General features: G+C 39.8%; 1 protein-coding gene across 1 annotated transcript in view; it reads right to left on the bottom strand.

The window, feature by feature from the left end:
* The window catches only part of NWD2 (NACHT and WD repeat domain containing 2), a 187,966-nt gene that overhangs the window by 80,387 nt on the left and 84,547 nt on the right, over window positions 1–23,032 (bottom strand). Inside the window, exon 3 of the mRNA XM_059163814.1 lies at window positions 17,544–17,660. Coding sequence (XP_059019797.1) covers window positions 17,544–17,660 — 117 coding nt within the window. The remainder of the gene's footprint in view (window positions 1–17,543; window positions 17,661–23,032) is intronic.

The raw sequence follows: 23,032 nt of genomic DNA on the forward strand, positions 1-23,032 counted from the left end.
ATGGAACCAGAAAAGACCTCGAATAGCCAAAGGGATATTGAAAAAGAAAGCCAACGTTGGTGGCATCACAATTCCGGACTTCAAGCTCTATTACAAAGCTGTCATCATCAAGACAGCATGGTACTGGCACAAAAACAGACACATAGATCAATGGAACAGAATAGAGAGCCCAGAAATAGACCCTCAAATCTATGGTCAACTAATCTTCGACAAAGCAGGAAAGAATGTCCAATGGAAAAAAGACAGCCTTTTCAATAAATGGTGCTGGGAAAATTGGACAGCCACATGCAGAAAAATGAAATTGGACCATTTCCTTACACCACACACAAAAATAGACTCAAAATGGATGAAGGACCTCAATGTACGAAAGGAATCCATCAAAATCCTTGAGGAGAACACGGGCAGCAACCTCTTCGACCTCTGCCGCAGCAACATCTTCCTAGGAACAACGCAAAAGGCAAGGGAAGCAAGGGAAAAAATGAACTACTGGGATTTCATCAAGATCAAAAGCTTTTGCACAGCAAAGGAAACAGTTAACAAAATCAAAAGACAACTGACAGAATGGGAGAAGATATTTGCAAACGACATATCAGATAAAGGACTAGTGTCCAGAATCTATAAAGAACTTAGCAAACTCAACACCCAAAGAACAAATAATCCAATCAAGAAATGGGCAGAAGACATGAACAGACATTTCTGCAAAGAAGACATCCAGATGGCGAACAGACACATGAAAAAGTGCTCCATATCACTCGGCATCAGGGAAATACAAATCAAAACCACAATGAGATATCACCTCACACCAGTCAGAATGGCTAAAATCAACAAGTCAGGAAATGACAGATGCTGGCGAGGATGCGGAGAAAGGGGAACCCTCCTACACTGTTGGTGGAAATGCAAGCTGGTGCAGCCACTCTGGAAAACAGCATGGAGGTTCCTCAAAATGTTGAAAATAGAACTGCCCTATGACCCAGCAATTGCACTATTGGGTATTTACCCTAAAGATACAAATGTAGTGATCCAAAGGGACACATGCACCCGAATGTTTATAGCAGCAATGTCCACAATAGCCAAACTATGGAAAGAACCTAGATGTCCATCAACAGATGAATGGATCAAGAAGATGTGGTATATATACACAATGGAATACTATGCAGCCATCAAAAGAAATGAAATCTTGCCATTTGCAACAACATGGATGGAACTAGAGCGTATCATGCTTAGCGAAATAAGTCAAGCAGAGAAAGACAACTATCATATGATCTCCCTGATATGAGGAAGTGGTGATGCAACATGGAGGCTTAAGTGGGTAGAAGACGAATAAATGAAACAAGATGGGATTGGGAGGGAGACAAACCATAAGTGACTCTTAATCTCACAAAACAAACTGAGGGGTGCCGGGGGGAGGGGGTTTGGGAGAAGGGGGTGGGATTATGGACATTGGGGAGGGTATGTGATTTGGTGAGTGCTATGAAGTGTGTAAACCTGGTGATTCACAGACCTGTACCCCTGGGGATAAAAATATATGTTTATAAAAAATAAAAAATTTAAAAAAAAAATAAATAAATAAAATCTTTAAAAAAAAAAAATAGACAATGGTTAAATGCTGAACTAAGTAAAAGCAAGCAGAGAGTCTCTCCAAGTTAAAACTAAAAAGTTTAAGCCATTACCTCTTCCACAGTCAGAAATGTTCTATGAGAATAAATAAAAATGCTGAAATATTTAAATGGCCTCAAACCATTCAGTTTGGTTCTGTAGAATGTCTAGGAAGATGGTTTTCCAACTTGTTAGAGCAAAGCAGGAAAGGGAGGTGAGGCAATGGACAAGCTTCAGCTAGATGTGCACTTTCTCCAGCCCCATATTTGCACATATTTCCAAACTACGAGAGCACCTGCTTTGACCTCCAACCCCCAAGTTTTCTTTGACCCATAACAGATGTTCCAGAAACTGCTCCTCTCCTGATACTTGCAAGAAAAGTAAAAACCAATCTGAGAAATGTTCACAGAATTCTGATGGTCCGCACTGATCTGGTGACTCAGTTTGCTCCTTATTCACGCTCGGTTACTGGTTTTACTGCCTTCCCATGGTGCCCAAGATGGAAAGGACTCAGGAAGGAAATAGACTATGAGTAATAAATACTATACATTCTTGTTGGTTAATATAGATTTTATATTCAGCAAATAATTACTTTTTGTAAAGCTGGACTGTATAGGTTATTCCATGATGTGTTTCGCTGTGTAATTTAAGTGTCTGTGATGGTGAAATGGATGGAAGGAAGAGCCTTGGGTATTAGCATACATACCTTTGACTCTCCCTCTTTTTCCAACCCCCTATTTAGAGACCAACCATGTATGGGGGTGGGGAGGGGCAGAAGGAGAGGGAGAGAGAGAGAATTTCAAGCATATGCCTTGGTGAGGGTAGAGCCTCACATGGGGCTTGATCTCACAACCCTAAGATCATGAACTCAGCTGAAATCAAGAGTTGGACGCTTACACTGAGACACTCAGGCACCGTGACATGAATTCTATTTCTTAAGGGTCTCTAATCTATGTCCACCTCTCTATTTCACCTCTTTCCCCACCAGATCATCTTTCACCTGGATAATGTCATCTGCACGACACCAGCTGGGCTCCATTGTCTCCAGCTTCTTCACAATTCCTTCTCCAGAGTTACCTATCAGAAGAGAATATCCCTTTCCCCTGTTGGCAAGTGTGAGCTGAAAAAGTCTGGCCTCAGTCTCCATTTCTTGCCTCTGGTTCTTCGATGCCCTATCACGACACCTGTATTCTAACTACTTTCAGGAACTGTTGGTCTCTGGATATTCAAGGCACTGGATTCCCAGACCAGGTCTAGAGATAGGAAGCTCAGTCCTCCTAGCTTCTGTGCCAGCATACCTTCCTCTGCAGCCCTCTCCTGACCCCAGAGTCAGAACAAATCCTGTTCTCCCTTTTGTTCCCATAACCCTTGTCCAACGCCCTACTGATCATTTGTCAACCTGGATCATAGTGGCCTGAACACACCTCTCTTTCTGTTTAGGTGGGGCTGAGGAGGACAGAGACAGTCTAGTCCTTTATTTATGTATCTCTGAGCACACAGAATATTCAGCTCTTAATCAGAGAACTTAGCTTAGAGTCGTATACATGATAGGCACTCCAGGAGATTTCTGGTTTTATTGAGCAACACTGTGCATTTCCAGAACCACATGGGGCCTTTAGATTGGTCTGGTACAGCAGACATGGTCCTTGTACTGTAAGTAGACAGACACTGGGTAAGTGTAAAGGGAGGGGGGAGTCCAAGATAATCTTTGTTGTTTTCAGTTTGCATGTATGGCATTTCCAGGCACAGATTTTGGCAGCTTCAAGTTCCTCTGTCCCGGGAAATTAGATTAAAAAGTCAAAGTTTATTACAGAATTTCATGGCTAGCTTAGCAATTTTAATAGAGCCTTGGGCAAAGCAGCTACATTCCTCACTGGAGGAAAGTATACTGCACACTAGACCAGTGATTATTTTATCATGACTCACTCAACTGTGTGTGAAAGAATCGCACAACACTGAAACAGAGCATGATGGACAAGCCCTGTTTTTTTTTTTTTTAATTTTTAAAGATTTTTTAATTTTAATTTTAATTTTTTTTTTAGAGAGAGAGAGTGCGAGCACCAGGAGGCTGGGGAGGAAGGGAGAGGGAGAGAGTGTCTAGGCAGACTGTGTGCTGAGAGCAGAGCCTGACATGGGGCTTGGTCTCACAACCCTGAGATCAAGACCTGAGTCAAAACCGAAAGTTGGATGCTTAACCAACTGTGCCACCCGGGCACCCCCAATTCCTGTACTTTTATAGTGTGAGAAGAAATTGACTGGGAGAAAGGGAGGTCAGTTCTAGACCTCACTATCGACCCCAAATAAACCACTTCTGGTCTTAGGGGGTATGGGCTCTGGAATTAGAGACCCAGGTTGGAATCCTGGCTCCATGGCTTTGCTAGTTATAAGACTTCAGGCAAATTAATGACTTCTGTCTTAGCAACCGTGTTGACAGAGCTGGAAAAGTAACAGTGGCAATGGGTTAGTGTAAGAAATAGTACAGTGCTCTCTCTGCACAGAACCTGGTGCATTTTAGCAGCTCAGGAAATGCTGGATACCTTCATTTTTGGGTCTCAATTTCTACCTGTGTGTAAAACGTAGGATGGGTTTGTTTATTTATTTATTTATTTATTTACAACTTAGTTATGTGATGATCACAAGGCTCTTTCCAGTTCTGAAGTCCCATCATCTTTTTATCTTTACCGGTGCAAACAGTACTGAGAATCTTTGAAAGCGGCTGCATTCTCATGCATGTGCTTCTTTCTTCGAATTTCCTCAGGTTATTTTTCCCTTTTTCAAGCTTTTTTGAGATGGGCAATTAAATCACTAATTGCCAAACTCTCTTTTTTTCTAATATACACATTGGAAACTATGCGTTTCCTCCTTTTTTCCCCGTGAGCACTGCTTTAGTTGAACCCTGTATATTCAGATGTTCTTTCATTTTAGTTGGTTAAGAATATTTGAAAATTCCCCTGGTGATATTTCTTCTTCCACCCATGGTTTATTTAAAACTATGCTGCTTAACTTCCACATATTGGAAGATTCTGCAGTTAGCTTGCGGTGATTTTTTTTTTTTTTAATTCCATTAAGGTCAGTACACACATTTAGTACAATTTCAATCCTCTGAAATTTATTGCCTTGTTATTACCTGCCATATGGATGAAGCACACTTTATACTTTAGCAAATATTCTATGTGTAACTGAAAAAAAAGCTATAATCTGTAGTTAGTGGTTGTAACGGCTACAATATAAAAACATCAGCTGGGTCAGGGTGGGTCCTGTTCTGCAAATCCACACACTCAGCTGATTTTTGTTTCCTGCCCATTTGCTCAGATACTAAAAGAAGTTCATAAAAATTTCCACCTACTGATTTCTCTTTTAGTTTTGTCAAGCTTTGCTTTGTATACAGGCATACCGCGCTTAATTTCGGGTCTCTGTGTCATGTTTCGGTAACTCTTGAAATATTTCGACCTTTTTCATCTCTGTATTTGTTCGGGTGATCTGTGATCTTTGATGTTACTCTTGTAATCGCGTTTTGGGGGCGGCCGCGAACCCTGTCCATTGAGGACAGGGAACTTTATCGATAAATGTGTGTGTTCTGCCTGCTCTGCCCACAAGCCATCCCCGGTCTCTCTCTTTCCTTGGGCCTCCCTTTTCTCTGAGACACAATCATATCGAAATTAGGCTGATTAAAAACTTTACCGTGGTCTCCAGGTGTTCAAGAGAGAGAGAGAGTCACATGTCTCTCACTTGAAATAAAAAGCTAATAATGCCTGAGCTTCATGAGGAAAGCATGTTAAGAGCTGAGACAGGCCGAAAGTCAGGCCTCTTGGCCGAACAGTGAATGCAAAGGAAAAGTTCCTGAAGGCAGGTGACGGTGCTTGAGTGGACACACGAATGCTAAGACAGCCTTACTGCTGGCAGGAAAGATGCTCATCTGGACAGAAAATCAAACCAGCCACACAACAGCCCCCTGACCCAAAGTCTAACCCAGAGCAAGGCCCTACCTCTCTTCAGTTCTGTGAAGGCTGAGGAAGGTGAGGAAGCTGAGAAGGGAAGTCTGAAGCCAGCAGAGATTGGTTCATGAGGTTTAGGGAAAGAAGGCATCTCTATAACATGAGAGCACGAGGTGAGGAAGCATATGCTCACGTATGAACCGCAGCAAATTATCCAGGAGATCTGGGCAAGATGGTTAACAAAGGGCTACACTAAGCAGATCTTCAATGTAGACAAAACAGCCTTCTATTGGAAGATGATGCCAACTGGGACTTTCATAGCCTGAGAGAGGAAGTTGGTGGTTGGCTTTGAAAGACAGGTGGTTCTCTAGTTAGGGGCCAATGCAGCTGGTGACTTTCAGTCGAAGCCAGTGCTCATGTACCATTTCAAAAATCCTAGGGCCCTCAACGATTATGCTAGATCTACTCTGCCTATGCTCTGCAAATGGAACAACAAAGCCTGGGTGACAGCCCGTCAGTTGACAACATGGTTTCCTAAGTAAGGCCACTGTTAAGACCTACTGCTCAGCAAGATTCCTTTGAAAATCTTACTGTTCACTGACTGTGCACCTGGTCACCCAAGACCTGATGAAGATGGACGAGATCAATGTGATTTTCATGTCCGCTAACACAAGCATTCTGCAGCCCATGGAGCAAGGTGTCATTTCAACTTGCAAGTCTTATCAAATAAATGCATTTTATAAAGCTGTAGGTGCCATAGAAGGGATTCTTCTGGTGGATCTGGTAAACTGAAAGCTGTCTGGAAAGGATTCGTGGTTCCAGGTGCCATGAAGAAATTTGCGATTCATGGGAAAATAAAATTGATGCATATAAACAAAAGGACCCTAACAGGAGTTTGGAAGAAGCGGATTCCAATCCTCATGGGTTTTTTTGAGGGGTTCGAGGCTTCGGTGGAGGAAGTAATGCAGATGTGGTACAGAGAACAAGAGAACTGAGGGAGAGTCTGCAGAAGATATGATTGAAGCGCTTCAAGCTCATGATAAAACTTAAACAGATGACGAGCTGCTTCTTATGGATGAGCAAAAAAGGTGGTTTCCTGAGATGGAATCTTCTCCTGGTGAAGACTCTGTGAAGATTATTGAAATGACAACAAAGGGTTTAGAGCAGTACATAAACAAAGTTGCCTGGGGCACCTGGGTGGCTCAGTCGGTTAAGCAACTGCCTTCGGCTCCGGTCATGATCCCAGGATTCTGGGATTGAGCCCTGTGTCAGGCTCCCTGCTCAGCAGAGAGCCTGTTTCTCCCTCTCCCTGGCACTCTGCTTACTTGTGCTCTTTCTCTATCAAATAAAGAAATAAAATCTTAAAAAAAAATCACTAAGTTGGTGAGGCACTGGTGGGGTCTGAGAGGACTGACTCCAATATTTAAAAAAGTTCTAGTGGGGGTAGAATTCTATCAAATGGCACCAGCAAAAATATCATGACTTAGTGAACCTCAGATGATGGTTGGCATTTTTGAGCCATGAAATATTTTTAAGTGAAATATTTTTAAGTGAATACATTAGGTTTTTTTTTTGGACCGAATGCTATTATTAATAGACTATGGTATAGTGTAAACATAACTTTGTGTACTAGAAAACCAGAAAATTCATCTGATGCACTTTATTGTGGTATTCACATTATTGTGGTGGTCTGGAACCAAATCCTCATTATCTTTCAGGTGTGCCTGTATTTTGAAGCCATGTTATTAGGTGCTTATAAATATAGGAAATTATATATATATATATATATATATTTTTTTTTAAGAGAAACAGTGAGTACATGTGACCCTGAGTGGGGGTGGAGGGGCAGAGGCACAGGGAAAGGGAGAGAGAACCTAACATGGAGCCTACTCGGGGCTTGATATCACAATCCTGAGATTATGACCTGGGTGGAAATCAGGAGTTGGATGCTTCACTGACTTAGCCATCCAGGCACCCCTATTATATCTTCTCAATGAATTGAACTTCTTTTTTTTTTTTTTTTTTTTTTTTTAAAGATTTTATTTATTTATTTGACAGAGAAATCACAAGTAGATGGAGAGGCAGACAGAGAGAGAGAGAGAGGGAAGCAGGCTCCCTGCTGAGCAGAGAGCCCGATGCGGGACTCGATCCCAGGACTCTGAGATCATGACCTGAGCCGAAGGCAGCGGCTTAACCCACTGAGCCACCCAGGCGCCCCTGAATTGAACTTCTTATCATTATGAAAGTCCCTTTATCTTCTTAGCTTAAAGCCTACTGTGTGGTATTGGTAAAACTTTCTTTTGATTAGTATATAGCACATAATTGAATCTGTACTGAAGATACAGAATCTAATTGAAATCTTTGGTCTGTTTACATTTAATGAAATAGTTGGGTTTAAGGCTATCATTTTTCTATTTATTGTACCCATTCTTTACTCTTCTTTTCTTGTTTTCTTTTAAAGGGGTTATTCTGTTTAGTTTCTTACATGAAATTTTTGTACCATTTTATATCCTTATTTAGTGGTTCTCCTATATATAGGTATGTTACAATATTCATCCATGACTTACTACAGATCAGCTTTAATTTTTGCTTTTATCACTTCCCAAATAATGCAAGACTACTTTTGTCCCTTTTGCCCTTTGAGCTATTTTGGTCTTACTTCTTTACATGTTACTATCTCTACACAGCACAATTACTGTTGCTGAACCCAGTCAGTAGTAACCTTTTTTTTTTGATTTTTTAAATTTATTTTCAGCATAACAGTACTCATTATTTTTGCACCACACCTAGTGCTCCATGCAATCCATGCCCTCTCTAATACCCACCACCTGGTTCCCCCAACCTCCCACCCCCCGCCACTTCAAACCCCTCAGATTGTTTTTCAGAGTCCATAGTCTCTCATGGTTCACCTCCCCTTCCAATTTCCCCCAACTCCTTTCTCCTCTCTAACTCCCCATGTCCTTCATGCTATTTGTTATGCTCCACAAATAAGTGAAACCATATGGTAATTGACTCTCTCTGCTTAACTTATTTCACTCAGCATAATCTCTTCCAGTACTCTTTACCCTTATCCTGATTTTCAGTGCTTTTGGTTCCCTCTTACGGATTTGAGCTTCTATCTGTGGTCATTTTCTCTAAGGCAGAAAACCATCTTTTAGTATTCTTTTTAGAAAACTTTTCTGTTTTTGTCTGAAAACATCTTTGTTTCATTTTTACTTTTATAGGATACTCCCACTAGGTAGGCCAATCTAGCTTGGCTGTTTTTTTCTTTTAGCTCTTTAAAGATGTCATTTCATTGTCTTCTGACATCCAGAACTTCTCTACTAAAAAGTCAAATGGTAGTATCTCTGTTGTTTTCTGAATGTAATATATAAATATAAATGTATGTAATGAATGTATGAATGGATGTAATGAATTTATATATATATATACACACACACACACACACACACCTTCTCTGATGGATATTAAGGTGTTTTTTTCTCTTTATTTTTGCTTTTCAGCAGTTTACCACAATGTGCTTGGGTGCAATTATCTTGAAGTTTACTGACTACTTGAACCTGTGTGGGTTGAGGTCTTCAAGTAGCTTTGGAAAATTCTCCCTTGTTACTTCTTTCATGTTCTCTTTCTTGGTGTCTTTTTCTGGGACTCCAATTACACTATGTGAGATCTGTGCCTCTTATGTCTCTTTCACTTCATTCTGTTTTTCCTACTCTTTTAAAGAAAATCTGTGCTTCAATTTGGATATTTTTTATTGACTTCTCTTGGAGTTCACTAACCCAGTCTTCTACTGTTGAATTTACTATTAAACTCTTCAAATAAGTTTTAACTTTAGCTGCTGTACATTTTCTTTCTAAAATATCCATTTGATTCTTTTGTACTTTTAATAGAGTCTATTTCTTTGTTGAAATTATCCATTTTCTCATTAATTTTCCTATCTTTATATTTTCATTAACATTTAAAATAGTTATTTAACAGATTTTGCCTGCCTACTCTATCCTCTTGGACATCTGGGGGTATGATTTCTATTATCTACTTTTCCTTGTTTATTAATCATATCTTCTTTACATGGCATTCTTTGCATGGCTTGTAATTTTCATTGTTTTCTGGGCATTATTTTTTATCGAAGCATAATTAACATACGTTTTATTAGTTTCAGGTGTACAACACTGATTCAACAATTCTATACATTACTCGGTGCTCCCACAAGAAATGTAGCCACCTTCTTTTACCATACACCCTTATACTACTGTTGCCTATATTCTCTGTTGTGTAATTTTAATTTCTGTGACATTTATAACTGGAATTTTGTACCTCTTAATCCTCTTCACCCATATCCCCACCCAGCTCCCTCTTAGGAACCACCAGTTCTCTGAATTTAAGTGTCTGTTTTCTTGGTTTGTTGGTTGGTTGATTTATTTGGTCCAATTTGCTTTTTAGATTCCACATATAAGTGAAGTCATATAGAGAAGATATTTGCAAATGACCTATCTGATAAAGGGCTAGTATCCAAAATATATACAGAACTTATAAAACTCAACACCCAAAAACCAAGTAACCAGTTAAAAAACGGGCAGAAGACATATAGATAGCTATCAGACACATGAAAAGATGCTCAACATCACTCATCATTAGGGAAATACAAATCAAAACTATGATGAGGTATCACCTCACACCTGTCAGGATGGCTGAAATTAACAACATAGAAAACAACAGATGGTTGGCGAGGATGCAGAGAAAGAGGAACTCTCTCACACTGGTGGTGAGAATGCAAAACTGGTGCAGCCACTCTGGAAAACAGCATGGAGGTTCCTCAAAAAGTTAAAAGTAGAGCGCCCCTATGGCCCATCAATTGCACTACTAGGTATTTATCTAAAGGATAAAAAAGTACTGGGGCGCCTGGGTGGCTCAGTGGGTTAAAGTCTCTGCCTTTGGCTCAGGTCATGATCCCAGGGTCCTGGGATCGAGCCCCACATCGGGCTCTCTGCTCAGCAGGGATCCTGCTTCCTCCTCTCTCTCTGCCTGCCTCTCTGCCTACATGTGATCTCTGTCTGTCAAATAAATTAAAAAAAAAAGTACTGATTCAAAAGGATATATGCAGTACTATCTATAATAGTATTATCTATAATATACAACAGTATTATCTATAATAACAGTATTATCTATAATATACCGTTTTATCTGATGTTTATAACAGTATTATCTATAATATACAAATTATGGAAAGAGCCCAAATGTCCATCGACTGATGAGTGGATCAAAAAGTTGTGATATCTTTACACAGTGGAATATTAGCCATAAAAAAGAATGAAATCTTGCCATTTGTAATGACATGGATGGAGCTACAGAGTATTATGGTAAGCGACAGAAGCCAGAGAAAGACAACGTGATTTCACTCATATGTGGAATTTAAGAAACAAAACAGATGAACGTGGAGAAAGGCAAACCATAAAACAGACTTCACTATAGAGAATACACTAAGGGTTGCTGGAGGGGAGTTGGGTGGGGGAAATGGATTAAATGAGTGATGGGGAATAAGAGGGGCACATATTGTGATGAGCACTGGGTGTTGAAATAATTCTAGACCTAAAACTAAGTTACACTGTATGTTAATGAACTAGAATTTAAATAAAAACTTGAAACTAAGTGAAATCATAGCAGTTATTTTCTTTGACTTATTTCATTTAGTATAATACCCTCTAGGTCCATCTACATTGCTGCAAATGGCAAGATCTCATTTCCGATGGCTAATAAACCATTGTATGTATGTATGTATATATGTATATCCACACACACACACACACATATATACACACACCACAGATTCTTTATCCATTCACTTATGGATGGACACTTGAGTTGCTTCTATACCTTGGCTGCTGTAAATAATGCTGCAAAAACCCCACAGAGCTGTATATAACTAATTCATATATGAATTAGTGTTTTTGTTCTCTTTGGGTAAATACCCAGTGGGATTACTGGATCATACGGTACTTTTATTACACTGTGTCGTCTTTGGAGAAATGTCTGCTCATGTCTTCTGCCCATTTTTTTTTTTTTAAAGATTTTATTTATTTGACACAGAGAGATCACAAGTAGGCAGCGAGGCAGGCAGAGAGAGAGAGAGGAGGAAAGCAGGCTCCCTGCTAAGCAGAGAGCCTGATGTGGGACTCGATCCCAGGACCCTGAGATCATGACCTGAGCCAAAGGCAGAGTCTCAATCCACTGAGTCACCCAGGCGCTCCTCTTCTGCCCCTTTTTAATCAGCTTTCTTTTTTGGTGTTGTGTAGGTTCTTCATAGATTTTTGGATATTAACCCTTTATCAGACATATCATTTGCAAATATCATCTCCCTTTCCATGGGTTGTCTTTTTGTTTTGTTGACGGTTTCCTTTCCTGAAAAAAATCTTTTTATTTTGATGTAGTGCCAATCGTTTATTTTTGTTTCTGTTTCCCTTGCCTGAGGGGACATATCTAGAAAAATGTTGCTGAGACTAATGTCTATGAGATTACTGCCTGTGTTTTCTTCTAGGAGTTAGGTCTTTAATCCATTTTGACTTTTTTGTGTCTGGTGTAAAGAAGGCGGTTCACTTTTCCAGGCACCATTTGTTGAAGAGACTATCCTTTTCCTATTGTAAGTGTGGGTTTATTTTTGGGCTCCCTCTTCTATTCCATTTATCTATGTGTCTATTTTTGTCTGGATATTGTATTTTAAAGAACTCTTATTTATAGGTTCCTTTTCTTATGTTAGAGTGACAGGGTAAGAGGCTAACGTGTTAGTCTCTTCAGTATTTGAACTGGGTGCAACCAGGTTGTAGTTTTGGTTGATGCAGTTGACTTTGGTTAAAATGCATCAGGGGCAAGACTTGAATATTCATGTTAGGTTTTAGTGGACTTTGTGTCCTAAACACTAAGGCTGTGGAAGAAGACTTCTGCTTTCCATCCTAGCTTTCCATCATCCCGTGGGGCCCACAGATGGGCACGTGTCTCATAGAGAACACTGCTGCGACTTTGGGGATCCTCCATCTGTAAAGCCAGCTCACCAAGGAAGGGCATTTCTCTCTGGAAACTAACTTGTCTAATCATCTATATCTTCCTAGCTCTACGATCTCTCTAAATATAGAATGTTTATAGTTTAAGTTGTTGAAATTCTACTCAGAAGCAAAAGTCCATTGGACTGTAGTTTTCAATGAACATTTTTTTCTTACCAGTTAAGAGTTATACAGAGACCGGCTGCTCTCCCATTTACTTTCTTTTCTCCAGACATCTTGTTACCACCCAAAACATGCCATACCAGGGGAATCAGGAAACAGTGGCTTAAACTATATGTATTAGGAGAAATGAACTGGAGGGCTCTCTTAGATTCTACCACCAAGATAACTGTCTTTTCAAGAGTAATTTTCAAGGTCTGCCCACTGTAACATTCCTTTGGTGATGATGGGGTAATTTATCATTGGAACCTAATTGGAACCTATTTTGGAGCTATGGTGGCTAGTTGATAGCAACTGGACAAGCTTAGTTTTATAATAATTAAAAAAAAGTCTCTCTGAAAAACTAAGGTTTTAGATTTTTATTTAATTTTTTTAAAGAAAGTACTTAAAAATCTAGATTAATTTAAATGGTTTTCCAGTTCAGATCAATGACTATCTTTCTATGTTTAGTACATTTTGGTTAGTAAACCTATACTTACAAAGATGAGAACTAAATCATATAAAACCCTGCACAATTTTATTGAGTACAAACCGAGACTTATATTTTTTCATGTTTGTATTTAATTGAGAATACCTAAAAAGGTAAATCGATCATATATTGGAATATGGATAAAATATTTTCCAAAGCTAATTCGGAGAATTTGAAAATTACTTAAAAAAAAGAAGCAGTCTGAACCATTAAGGCAGCATAATGTCATTCTGAAGGAGAGTGGGGACACAGTTAATAGAGAATTGATCTCTATACCACAGGTTTCATTCAGTGGTGTCCCTCAGGGATGTACAAATATGGAAAGGTTTAATTTTTACCAGTAACAATGAGGGAACTTTGTTTGTTTCATCTTTCCTCTTCTGCTTAGTGGGGAAACTTAAAATTGCTCAGTAATGATAGATTCCTCAGTCCAACCCTTTCTGGTTTTGTCTTTCTGGTTTGAAATCTAGCCTGATTGAAAATGTCTATTTCCGAGTTTCTTTCTTCCCACTTTGTGCACAATCTTGGGTGCGGCTGCCAGGAGCTGGCCATGACAGGCAAGCGTGGGGCCTGCTCTTTGCCCGTACCATCCAGGCTGCTGGTGGCAGGAGGGTGTATGCAGGGGTGGGGCGTGGAAGTCGGGTTTGGTGTCCACTTATACTCAGGTGAGAATGATGGCAGTAGTCCCATTCTTTTGGTCTCAGTTGCTTCTCTATCCAATGCTGACAGACTATGTCTGTTTATATCTGGTACCCCAATGAGGAGGATGCTCTATGGGCTTTGGCTCCCGGAGACTTCTGGGAATTGACAAAGCCTACCACAGGCAGCGTTCTCTTTGGCCCGACTCTAAGATATAGGGACTGCCCCTTTGCGTGTGAGGTCTTGGAATCTTCTCTTACCTGTCTCAGTCAGTAGTAACTAGAACTCCCTGTGTTGGCTCCCCACACAGGCCTGGCCTGACTCCCCTAGGGCAGGTTACCAATGCCTTTCTCTCAGTAAATTTCTATGTCGTCCACTCCAAACTGAGGGATGGAGCGAGACGCCGTCTGCATCCCCCACAGCTCCTACATACTTGGCGGCAGCTCCCTTAATTCAGTAAGGAAATTTTTCAAACCTTCCAGTTCTTCAAGCCAGCAGAGTAGTTGTTCTTATCTACTTTGGCCAAGAGACAGGACTTCACCTAAGGTCCAGGGTCAATGCTCGCATGTCACAAGCAATTCTTTTGAGGTAATTCAAATTTGGAAGTGATGTCTTCTAATGTAGGATGTGTCTCCCGAGTCAAACCTCAGAGGGTAGAACTGGACACAGGTACCAGCCCCTGACTCCCATCCGTCCTTGTGATCAAAACCCAGTACAGACAGCTGTGTAGGATGAACGGACACAGGTTGCATGACTCCAGGGCCTTAGGCCATACCCAAAGGCCAACTTGTAGGAGAGGAAACTGGAGAGATCCAAACACATGTAACATATAAGTCCAAGTTCCCCTGGGTACTTAAAATGAAAGCTTTGTTTGGTTCCTGAATTCGTCTGTAACATAGGGTTACTACCTGTAAAGCCTTTGAAAATACAAAAACTTTGTCATTCAGCAATAGTGAATTTTCTTGCCAAAGACTTTAGCACTAGGGAAAATAATATACCGTATTTTGCAACCCACAGGGGTCATCATGACTTCTAGAAGTGCCACAAGGGAGTGCAGGGCAAGGAAATTGGAGCTCAAAAGCAACACCTAGACGCCTGCTGTTACCATAGTTACAAAAGGAAAGGAAGGAAGAGATGTACTATTTCCCATAAGTAGTGAGGTTAAGTCTTGCCTGATTTGAGATCACTGGGGTGAATAATCCTAGCCATATCCACAGGGTTTCATCACGGTTGCCGTGAGTTTCAACTTGAAGCAAGGAGCAGGAAGAGGGAAAAATCATTTGTTTACACTCACGAAGCTGTTCCTGATGCTCCATCACTTAACCTTTACTCTCAGAACCTGCTGAAACGTGCCGGCTTTATTCACTCCCCTACCAGCAAATTCTAAGAATTAATGGCCATGACTAATTTTAGTTACTTTGGGTAGGACAGGCCACAGGGAGATAAAGGAGGGGAGAACGTCTCTCTCATTCCTGAATTTCTGAGGCTGGATCAGGACAGTGGGGTGGAGAGCATCACAACTGTGACTCCCCAGAGCATACCATAGAACCCGGTCTGACTCTTCTTCCAGTCTGAATCTCTTCTCCCGCACCCCTGCCAGACTGCATTGTAGTCCCTCCTCCGAGGACAACTTTCTTGGTGAAGCTCTCATTACAATTTGGGCCGGGAGATTTCATCTTTAGATCATTTTGAGAGATAACAGTGAATTACCACAAGTAATGATGAACACGTACTATGGACTGCTGTGGGTGAGACCCTACAAAAGAGCTCTGGAGTCTCATTTCATCTTCCGAATGACCCCAGGAGCTAGATAACTAGCCTCTTCATCATATTCTCCAGTTCCCAGAGGAAGAGACTGAGGCTCAGGGTAGTAAGGAAACTCCTCCACTATCATGCGGCTATGAAATAATGTCAGAACCCAGGGCTCTGTAAGACCCCAAAACTAGTGAATGCTGAATCTTCCAACTTCTTTACCTGGCACTGAAACCTGTCTCTGTGTACTTTCCATCCACTGGTCCTAGTTCTATCCTCTGAAGACCCATCCGTGGAAAAAGTCTTAAACCCTTACCCCTACTAGATCGTCTGATATTGTACGTGGCTTTTGGGACTTTCTGTGTTAGCACTGTTTTTAGATGTCCATTCTTCAACCCCCCAAAGCCATCTGTTTTCTCTGGGTTTTCTGCATTAGCATTCCAAGGGGGCTCCATGCTCTGTCCTCTATCCTACACTCAATAGCCACAGTGGGCCTTAAAATACATCAGATCACTGCAGTCCTCTTCTTAGAACACTCTGTGGCTTCTCAGGTCACCGAAAGCAAAATCTCTGCAGCCCACTTCATGACGCTAAAGCCCAAGACAGGACCTCCTCTCCAGTCCTCTCCCCTCCTGCCCATACTGTTCCCTCAGCATGCCAAGCGTGATCCCAACTCCTCTCCCTGCAACAGTGAGGGCTTCTCCTTCCTTCTTGTAGTCTTCTCCACAGCACTTAAGATTTTCCTTCTTTCCTTCACTTTTGCCTGCCCTCTCCCTGTGACCCCACCCCAACAAGAATGCAAGCAAGCTCTGAAAAGCAGGGAGTTTTAGTTCAAATTTCAGGTTAAATCCCAAGTGGTGCACAAAATTACCATTTCACAAGGGTCAGCCTACCCGTCCCTAGCACTAAGAGCCTCCCCTGGCCCAGCAGCATTCAAAAAGTAGCAGGTAAATAAGTGAATGACCTATACACTGATACTAAAAATGTTACAGAGCTTTTATGCACTTTGTTATCCTCAGTAAGAACTTCCCTATCCACTGGCCAGATTTCTGATAGCATGTCTTCCTAATCCTACGGGGAGCCTAACAGATATGCAAACAAAGATGAAAAACTCTTGTAGACACCAAATCTAGTTTTGAACTGTAGGAGAGTTTCCTTGAAGCATTCACCAGTAATTTTAAGCTCCTCCATCTGCCTCCAGACATCCTGTGTTGAGAGGGGAAACTTTGTATGAATTGCTAGATCTATTTGGATTCAGGATAAGGTCCTTTCTTAAGCTAAATGCAGGCAATGGTTTTATACAACCACCTGCTACAGAATGACCTACTTATCTTACTACCCCTGTGTTAAGACAGAAGAGTGGGTATTCTTTGGTAAATAATATTCCACTTGAAAAATCTGTTAATTTGTAGCTTTTAATGAACATGTAGCTGGAAGATCACTCCAAAGACAAAATCTTTCACCCCTCAGGGCACTGTTTCCTATTGTTGGATTTGACATCGTACGGTGATGGACTTTAACAATGGTTCAGTCACTGTGTTGAAAAATTGCCAAAAATTCTAGCGTCAAGACATGGAGACGCTATGATCGAATACATTACCCGGTATGAGGAAAATCAGGCTGCTCACTGTGGACTGACACAGTAATCCTCTGTGCTGATCACAAGGTGTTGGGGGAGTTGTCGTCAAACCCCAGTCATCCCTTCAATTACCATTTCAAATTATTCACTGTTAATTTGCAGTGCTGCTTACGGAAGGCTGAAGGTTTTGTTCTCACACGTTGAGGGCAATGAAACAGTTTAAAGGTTTTAAATAGACACAGAAAAGCCAGTATTTTTTTTTTCCTCATTCAAAATAATTAAAAGTCCCTTTAGAATCACACATCAACAATTCTCACAGTCATCCACAATTTCATATAAAGCATGAGTTTTTTTATACCCACAACAAAACATGGACCTGCAGAAGTTTTCAAACAATCCTCCAACAGCTTCATGCGAGTCTTCTGGAGCTCTGGGCTGTCCCATTCGTCTTCCTCAATGCCCCAGTAGAGATCTATGACCTGGGAACCAAAGGATGAGGCAGGATTAATTTACCTGCAGGAAAAATTCATTTACCTGTGGGTTTTATTCTTATTTACAATGTTAAGCTAACGTGACTTTTAACTCTTTTCTTTGCAGCATGTTTTCCCTTAAGAGGGAAAATTATATTTAAGATCTGTTCAAATAGATATTCTTTTCATCCCATGATGGGCTAGGGATGAACATTATAATTTCTTTTGTTCCTTATTATATTGTTGACATGGCCCCAGAGAAAATGAAATGTTAAATGTCAGAGGCTTTGCGGGGGCAGACTTTCATTATATTGAAATGGTAAAAGAATTTCAAAAAAATGTTCGGAAGCACCTGAAATATGGTTACCACATTATTTGAGACAAAAAAAAAAATAGTCTATAATATTACTGTGCATCTTAATATGAGAAGTAGGGGGCCTAGGTGGCCCAGTCAGTTAAGTGTCTGCCTTAGGCTCAGTCATGATCCTGGAGTCCTGGCATCAAAAACTCCACATTGGACTCCCTAAGCAGGGAATCTGCTTCTCCCTCTGACCCTCCCCACTCTGTTGTATTCTCTCTTTCAAATAAATAAGTAAAATCTAAAAAACATATACGAGAAGGGAAAAAACACAATGGCAATTAATATATATTGACCTAAAGGCAAACATTAAACTTTCTTAAAAAAAATTAAAAAACAAACCTTAAAAAAGCCTGTTATGATACTTTATCCCACAGAGATAGACATTTTGGTTATATCTGTTTCATCTGAAAGCAGTTTGGCTTTCATCAATACATGTCTGAAAACCATGTATTGGAAACAATGAAAGGTGGTATGCCTTAATGAGAAGTGAGGATAATAGGATCTTCTATCTCCTTACTTCAAAGACTATAAGGGAGGATTCTGGGAGTCTGTAAAGACATTTACAAGCACCCTCTTTTGAAAATCTGCTGTGAAGAGCAATATGGGGTTCATTCCCTTTACTCAATGGTTATTCTGCATAAATAAAGTAAATGTTTCCAATTGCAGCTTTGAAGATTTCCTTTCTTTGTTTCCCACAAGCAGAAAAAGAACCTTCCTTCCTTACTCCTGGCTGGCACGGGCATTCAGGGAGATGGAAGCACAGAGGATGGGTCCTTCCTTGTGCCCCAGGCAGGCCTCAGGAACATCTCTTGACCGTGGCCCTGCATGGTTGTATCTGCATCAGCTCTCTATCTGCGTTTGAGTTTTTAGATGGCTGATAAAGATATAACAACTTCTTAAAAAATACTTCTATGGTCTGGTCCGTAAGTTTTATAATAAATGAAACTATCCTCTTGTGGCGGGGGAGGGGGGGCTCTTTCCTTTAATCTACCTTAGAGGGTTTAACCACACTATCAAGGAAGGGACTATCTGAGATGATAACTTCAGTGTCCCATATGACAGCCTGTAGCTGTGGCTATTTAAAAGTAAATAGAAGTTTAAATCAATTCAAGTACTTTATAGCCACATTTGGCTACTGACTCTCATGGGGGAAAGCACAGATACAGACCATGTCCCCATCATGGAAACCATAATTTGACAGTTCTGTAAATTCCTGAGATCACTAGAACAAGACATTTTTGGCCATCTGCCAAAAAACTGTGAAACCCACAAATCTGCAACGTGAATGCTAATTCTTATTTGTGCCTCACACAAACTGACCATCCTTCAGAGAGCCTATTCTCCATCCTTTTGGCTACACCATTTGGACATACCTGAGGAAAGGTCTGATTTAGAACAGATGAAGAGAAACAAATGGTAAACATAAACGATATCAAGGATAATATCACAAAAGCTATAAATATATATACCTGTTCGTCTCCCACCTAAAAGTATCAAATTATAACAATATAATTGGATTTGTAACATATATAAAAGTTACATATATAACAACAGCACAAAAAGGGAGTAGAGATATAAAGGAGTAATCTTTTTATAGCTCACTGGAATTAAGTTGGTATAAATTATAAGTAGATTCTGATACAACATGTCTTAAAATAACTATGAAGAAAATAACATACAGTGAAAATCTAAAGGAATTGAAATGTCACACTAGAATATGTTCACTTAACATGAAACAAAAAAGTAAAAGGAACACAGAAGATATGAGAAAAAAAGTAGAATGGCAGATGTAATCCAACTATATTCACACCATTAAGTGTGAATGAGTTAATACAACTCATTACACATAATACATAATATAATACAATACATAATATAATACAACTCATTATACATAATACAACTCATAATACAAAAGCAGAAATTGTCAGACTGGATTAAAACTATATGCCTATGCAGTCTATAGACAAGACACTTTAGATTCAAATAGGTTGAAAGTAAATGGATGGAAAAAGATACATCATGCAAGCAGTAACCATAAGAAAGCTCACATGATTACTGATATCAGCCAAGAGATTTTAAGACAAAATGTAACAAGAGATAAAGAAGGACAATTTTATAATGATGAAAAGGTGGATTCATCAAAAAGATATAAAAATTATAAATGTATATATAAAAGTCTTAAAATACCTTAAGTACAACTGACAGAAGTGAAGGAAAAACAGACAATTCAACTATATTAGTTAGAGACTTAAATATCTCACATTCAACAATGGAAAGAATGACTATGAAGAAGATCAATTAAAAAGTCGAAGACTGGAACAATATTATAAACTTACTAGATCTAGCATATTTATAGAACAATCTACCCAACAAAAGAATATATATTCTTTTCAAGTATACATAAAACACTGTCCAGGATAGAACATAGATCATAAAACAACCCTCAATAAACTAAGAGCGTTTTAAATGATATGAAGTATGTTCTCTGAACATAAGGCAATGACATTAAAAATCAGTAATGAAGAAATTTGGGAAATTCATAAATATGTGGAAAGCAACATACTCTTAACCAAAGAGTCAAAGAAGAAATCACAAGGGAAATTAAAAAAAACTTTGAGATGGACAAAGACACAAATACCAAAACTTATGGGATGCAGTTACAGTAGTACTCAGAGGGAAATTTATAGCAATAACCACCTATATTAAAAAGATCTCTGGACGCCTGGGTGGCTCAGATGGTTAAGCGGTTGCCTTCAGCTCAGGTCATGATCCTAGCATCCTGGGATCAAGTCCCACATCAGGCTCCTTGCTTAGCAGCCTGCTTCTCCCTCTGCCTCTGCTTGTCACTCTGTCTGCTTGTGCTCTCTCTCTCTCTCTCTGACAAATAAATAAATAAAATCTTAAAAAAAATTTTTTCAAACCAATACTCTTTATACCTTAACAATAGAGACTGAGGAAGATACAAAGAGAAAAACATTCTATACTCTGGATTGGAAGAATAAATATTGTTAAAATGTCTATGTTACCCAGAGCAATCTATGCATTCAATGCAATTCCTATCAAAATACCATCAAGTTTTTTCACCGAGCTGGAATGAATAATCCTAAAATTTGTATGGAGCCAGAAAAAAACCCACATAGTCAGGAGATGTTGAAAAAGAAAACCAAAGCTGGTGACGTCACAATTCCAGACTTTAAGCTCTATTACAAAGCTGTAATCATCAAGACAGTATGCTTTGGGCACAAAAACAGACACATAGATCAATGGACCAAAACCCAGAATCCAGCAATGGAACCTCAACTCTATGGTCAACTAATCTTTGTGTGACAAAGCAGGAAAGAATAGCCAATAGAAATAAGATGGTCTTAGGGTGCTTGGGTGGCTCTGTCGGTTAAGCAGCTGCCTTCAACTCAGGTCATGATCCCGGGGTCCTGGGATTGAGCCCCATGTCAGGCTCCCTGATCAGCAGGAAGCCTGCTTCTCCCTCTCCATCTGCCTGCCACTCTGCCTACTTGTGCTCTCTATCTCTCCGTGAAATAAGTAAAATCTTAAAAAAGAAAAAGGAAAAGAAAAAACACGGTCTCTTCAACAAATGGTATTGGGAAAATTGGACAGCCACATGCAGAAAAATGAAACTGGACCATTCCTTACACCATAGAGAAAGTGGATGAAAGACCTAAATGTGAGACAAGAATCCACCAAAATCCTAGAGAATACCAGCGGCAACCTCTTCAACCTTGGCCACAGTAACTTCTTGCTAGACACGTCTCCAAAGGCAAGGAAAACAAAAGCAAAAACAAACAACTGGAACTTCATCAAGATAAAAACTTTTTGCACAGCAAAAGAAGTAATCAACAAAGCTAAAAGGCAACCTATGGAATGGGAAAAGATATTTGCAAATTACATATTAGATAAAGGACTAGTATTCAAGATCTATAAAGAAGTTATCAAACTCAACACCCAAAAAACAAATAATCCAGTCAAGAAATGGGTAGAAGACATGAACAGGCATTTCTCCAAAGACGACATCCAAATGACCAACAGACACATGAGATAATGTTCCACACCACTTGAAATTAGAGAAATACAAATCAAAACCATAATTAGACACTACTTCACATCAATCAGAAGGCTAAAATTAACAAGTCAGCAAATAACAAATGTTGGCAAGGATGTGGAGAAAGGGGAACCCTCTTACGTTGTTAGTGGAAATACAAGCTGGTACAGTTACTCTGGAAAATGCTATAGAGGTTCCTCAAAGTTAAAAGCAGAGCTAACCTACAACCTAGCAGTTGCACTACCAGGTATTTACCCCAAAGATACAGATGTAGTGATCTGAAGGGGCCCTTGCACCCCAATGTTTATAGCAGCAGTGTCCACAAGAGCCAAACTATGGAAAGAGCCAAAGCGTCCACTGACAGATGAATGGATAAAGAAAATGTGGTATATACATCAACAATGAATATATGCAGCCATCAGAAAGGATGAATACTTCGCATTTACATGGATGTGGATGGAACTGGAGAGTATTATGCTGAGCAAAAAAAGTCAATCAGAGAAAGACAGCTGTCATATGGTTTCACCCATATGTGGAATATAAGAAATAGCATAGATGATATAGGGGAAGGGAGGGTAAAATGGAATGGTAAGAAATCAGAGAGGGAGACAAACCATGAGGGACTCTTAATATAGGAAGGAAACAGAGGCTTTCTGGAGGGGAGGTAGGTTGGGTAATGGGGTAATTGGGTAGTGGGCATTAAGGAGGGCATGTCATGTGTTGCGTACTGGATGTTACATGCAACTGACAAATTACTGAACTCTACATCTGAAACTAATGATGTTCAATAAGTTGGCTAATTGAATTTAAAATTTAAAAAAAAACAATAGAGAAAGAAAAGCAAGGTAAAGCTAGTAGAAGGAAATAATAGATAATGGACATTACTGGACAGAGAATAGAGAATAGAAAAACCAAAAGAAAAAAAAAATCAATGAAACCAAAAGTTGGTTCTTTGAAGAA

This window comes from Mustela lutreola, chromosome 1, assembly GCF_030435805.1.
Source record: "Mustela lutreola isolate mMusLut2 chromosome 1, mMusLut2.pri, whole genome shotgun sequence".
Classification (NCBI taxonomy): domain Eukaryota; kingdom Metazoa; phylum Chordata; class Mammalia; order Carnivora; family Mustelidae; genus Mustela; species Mustela lutreola.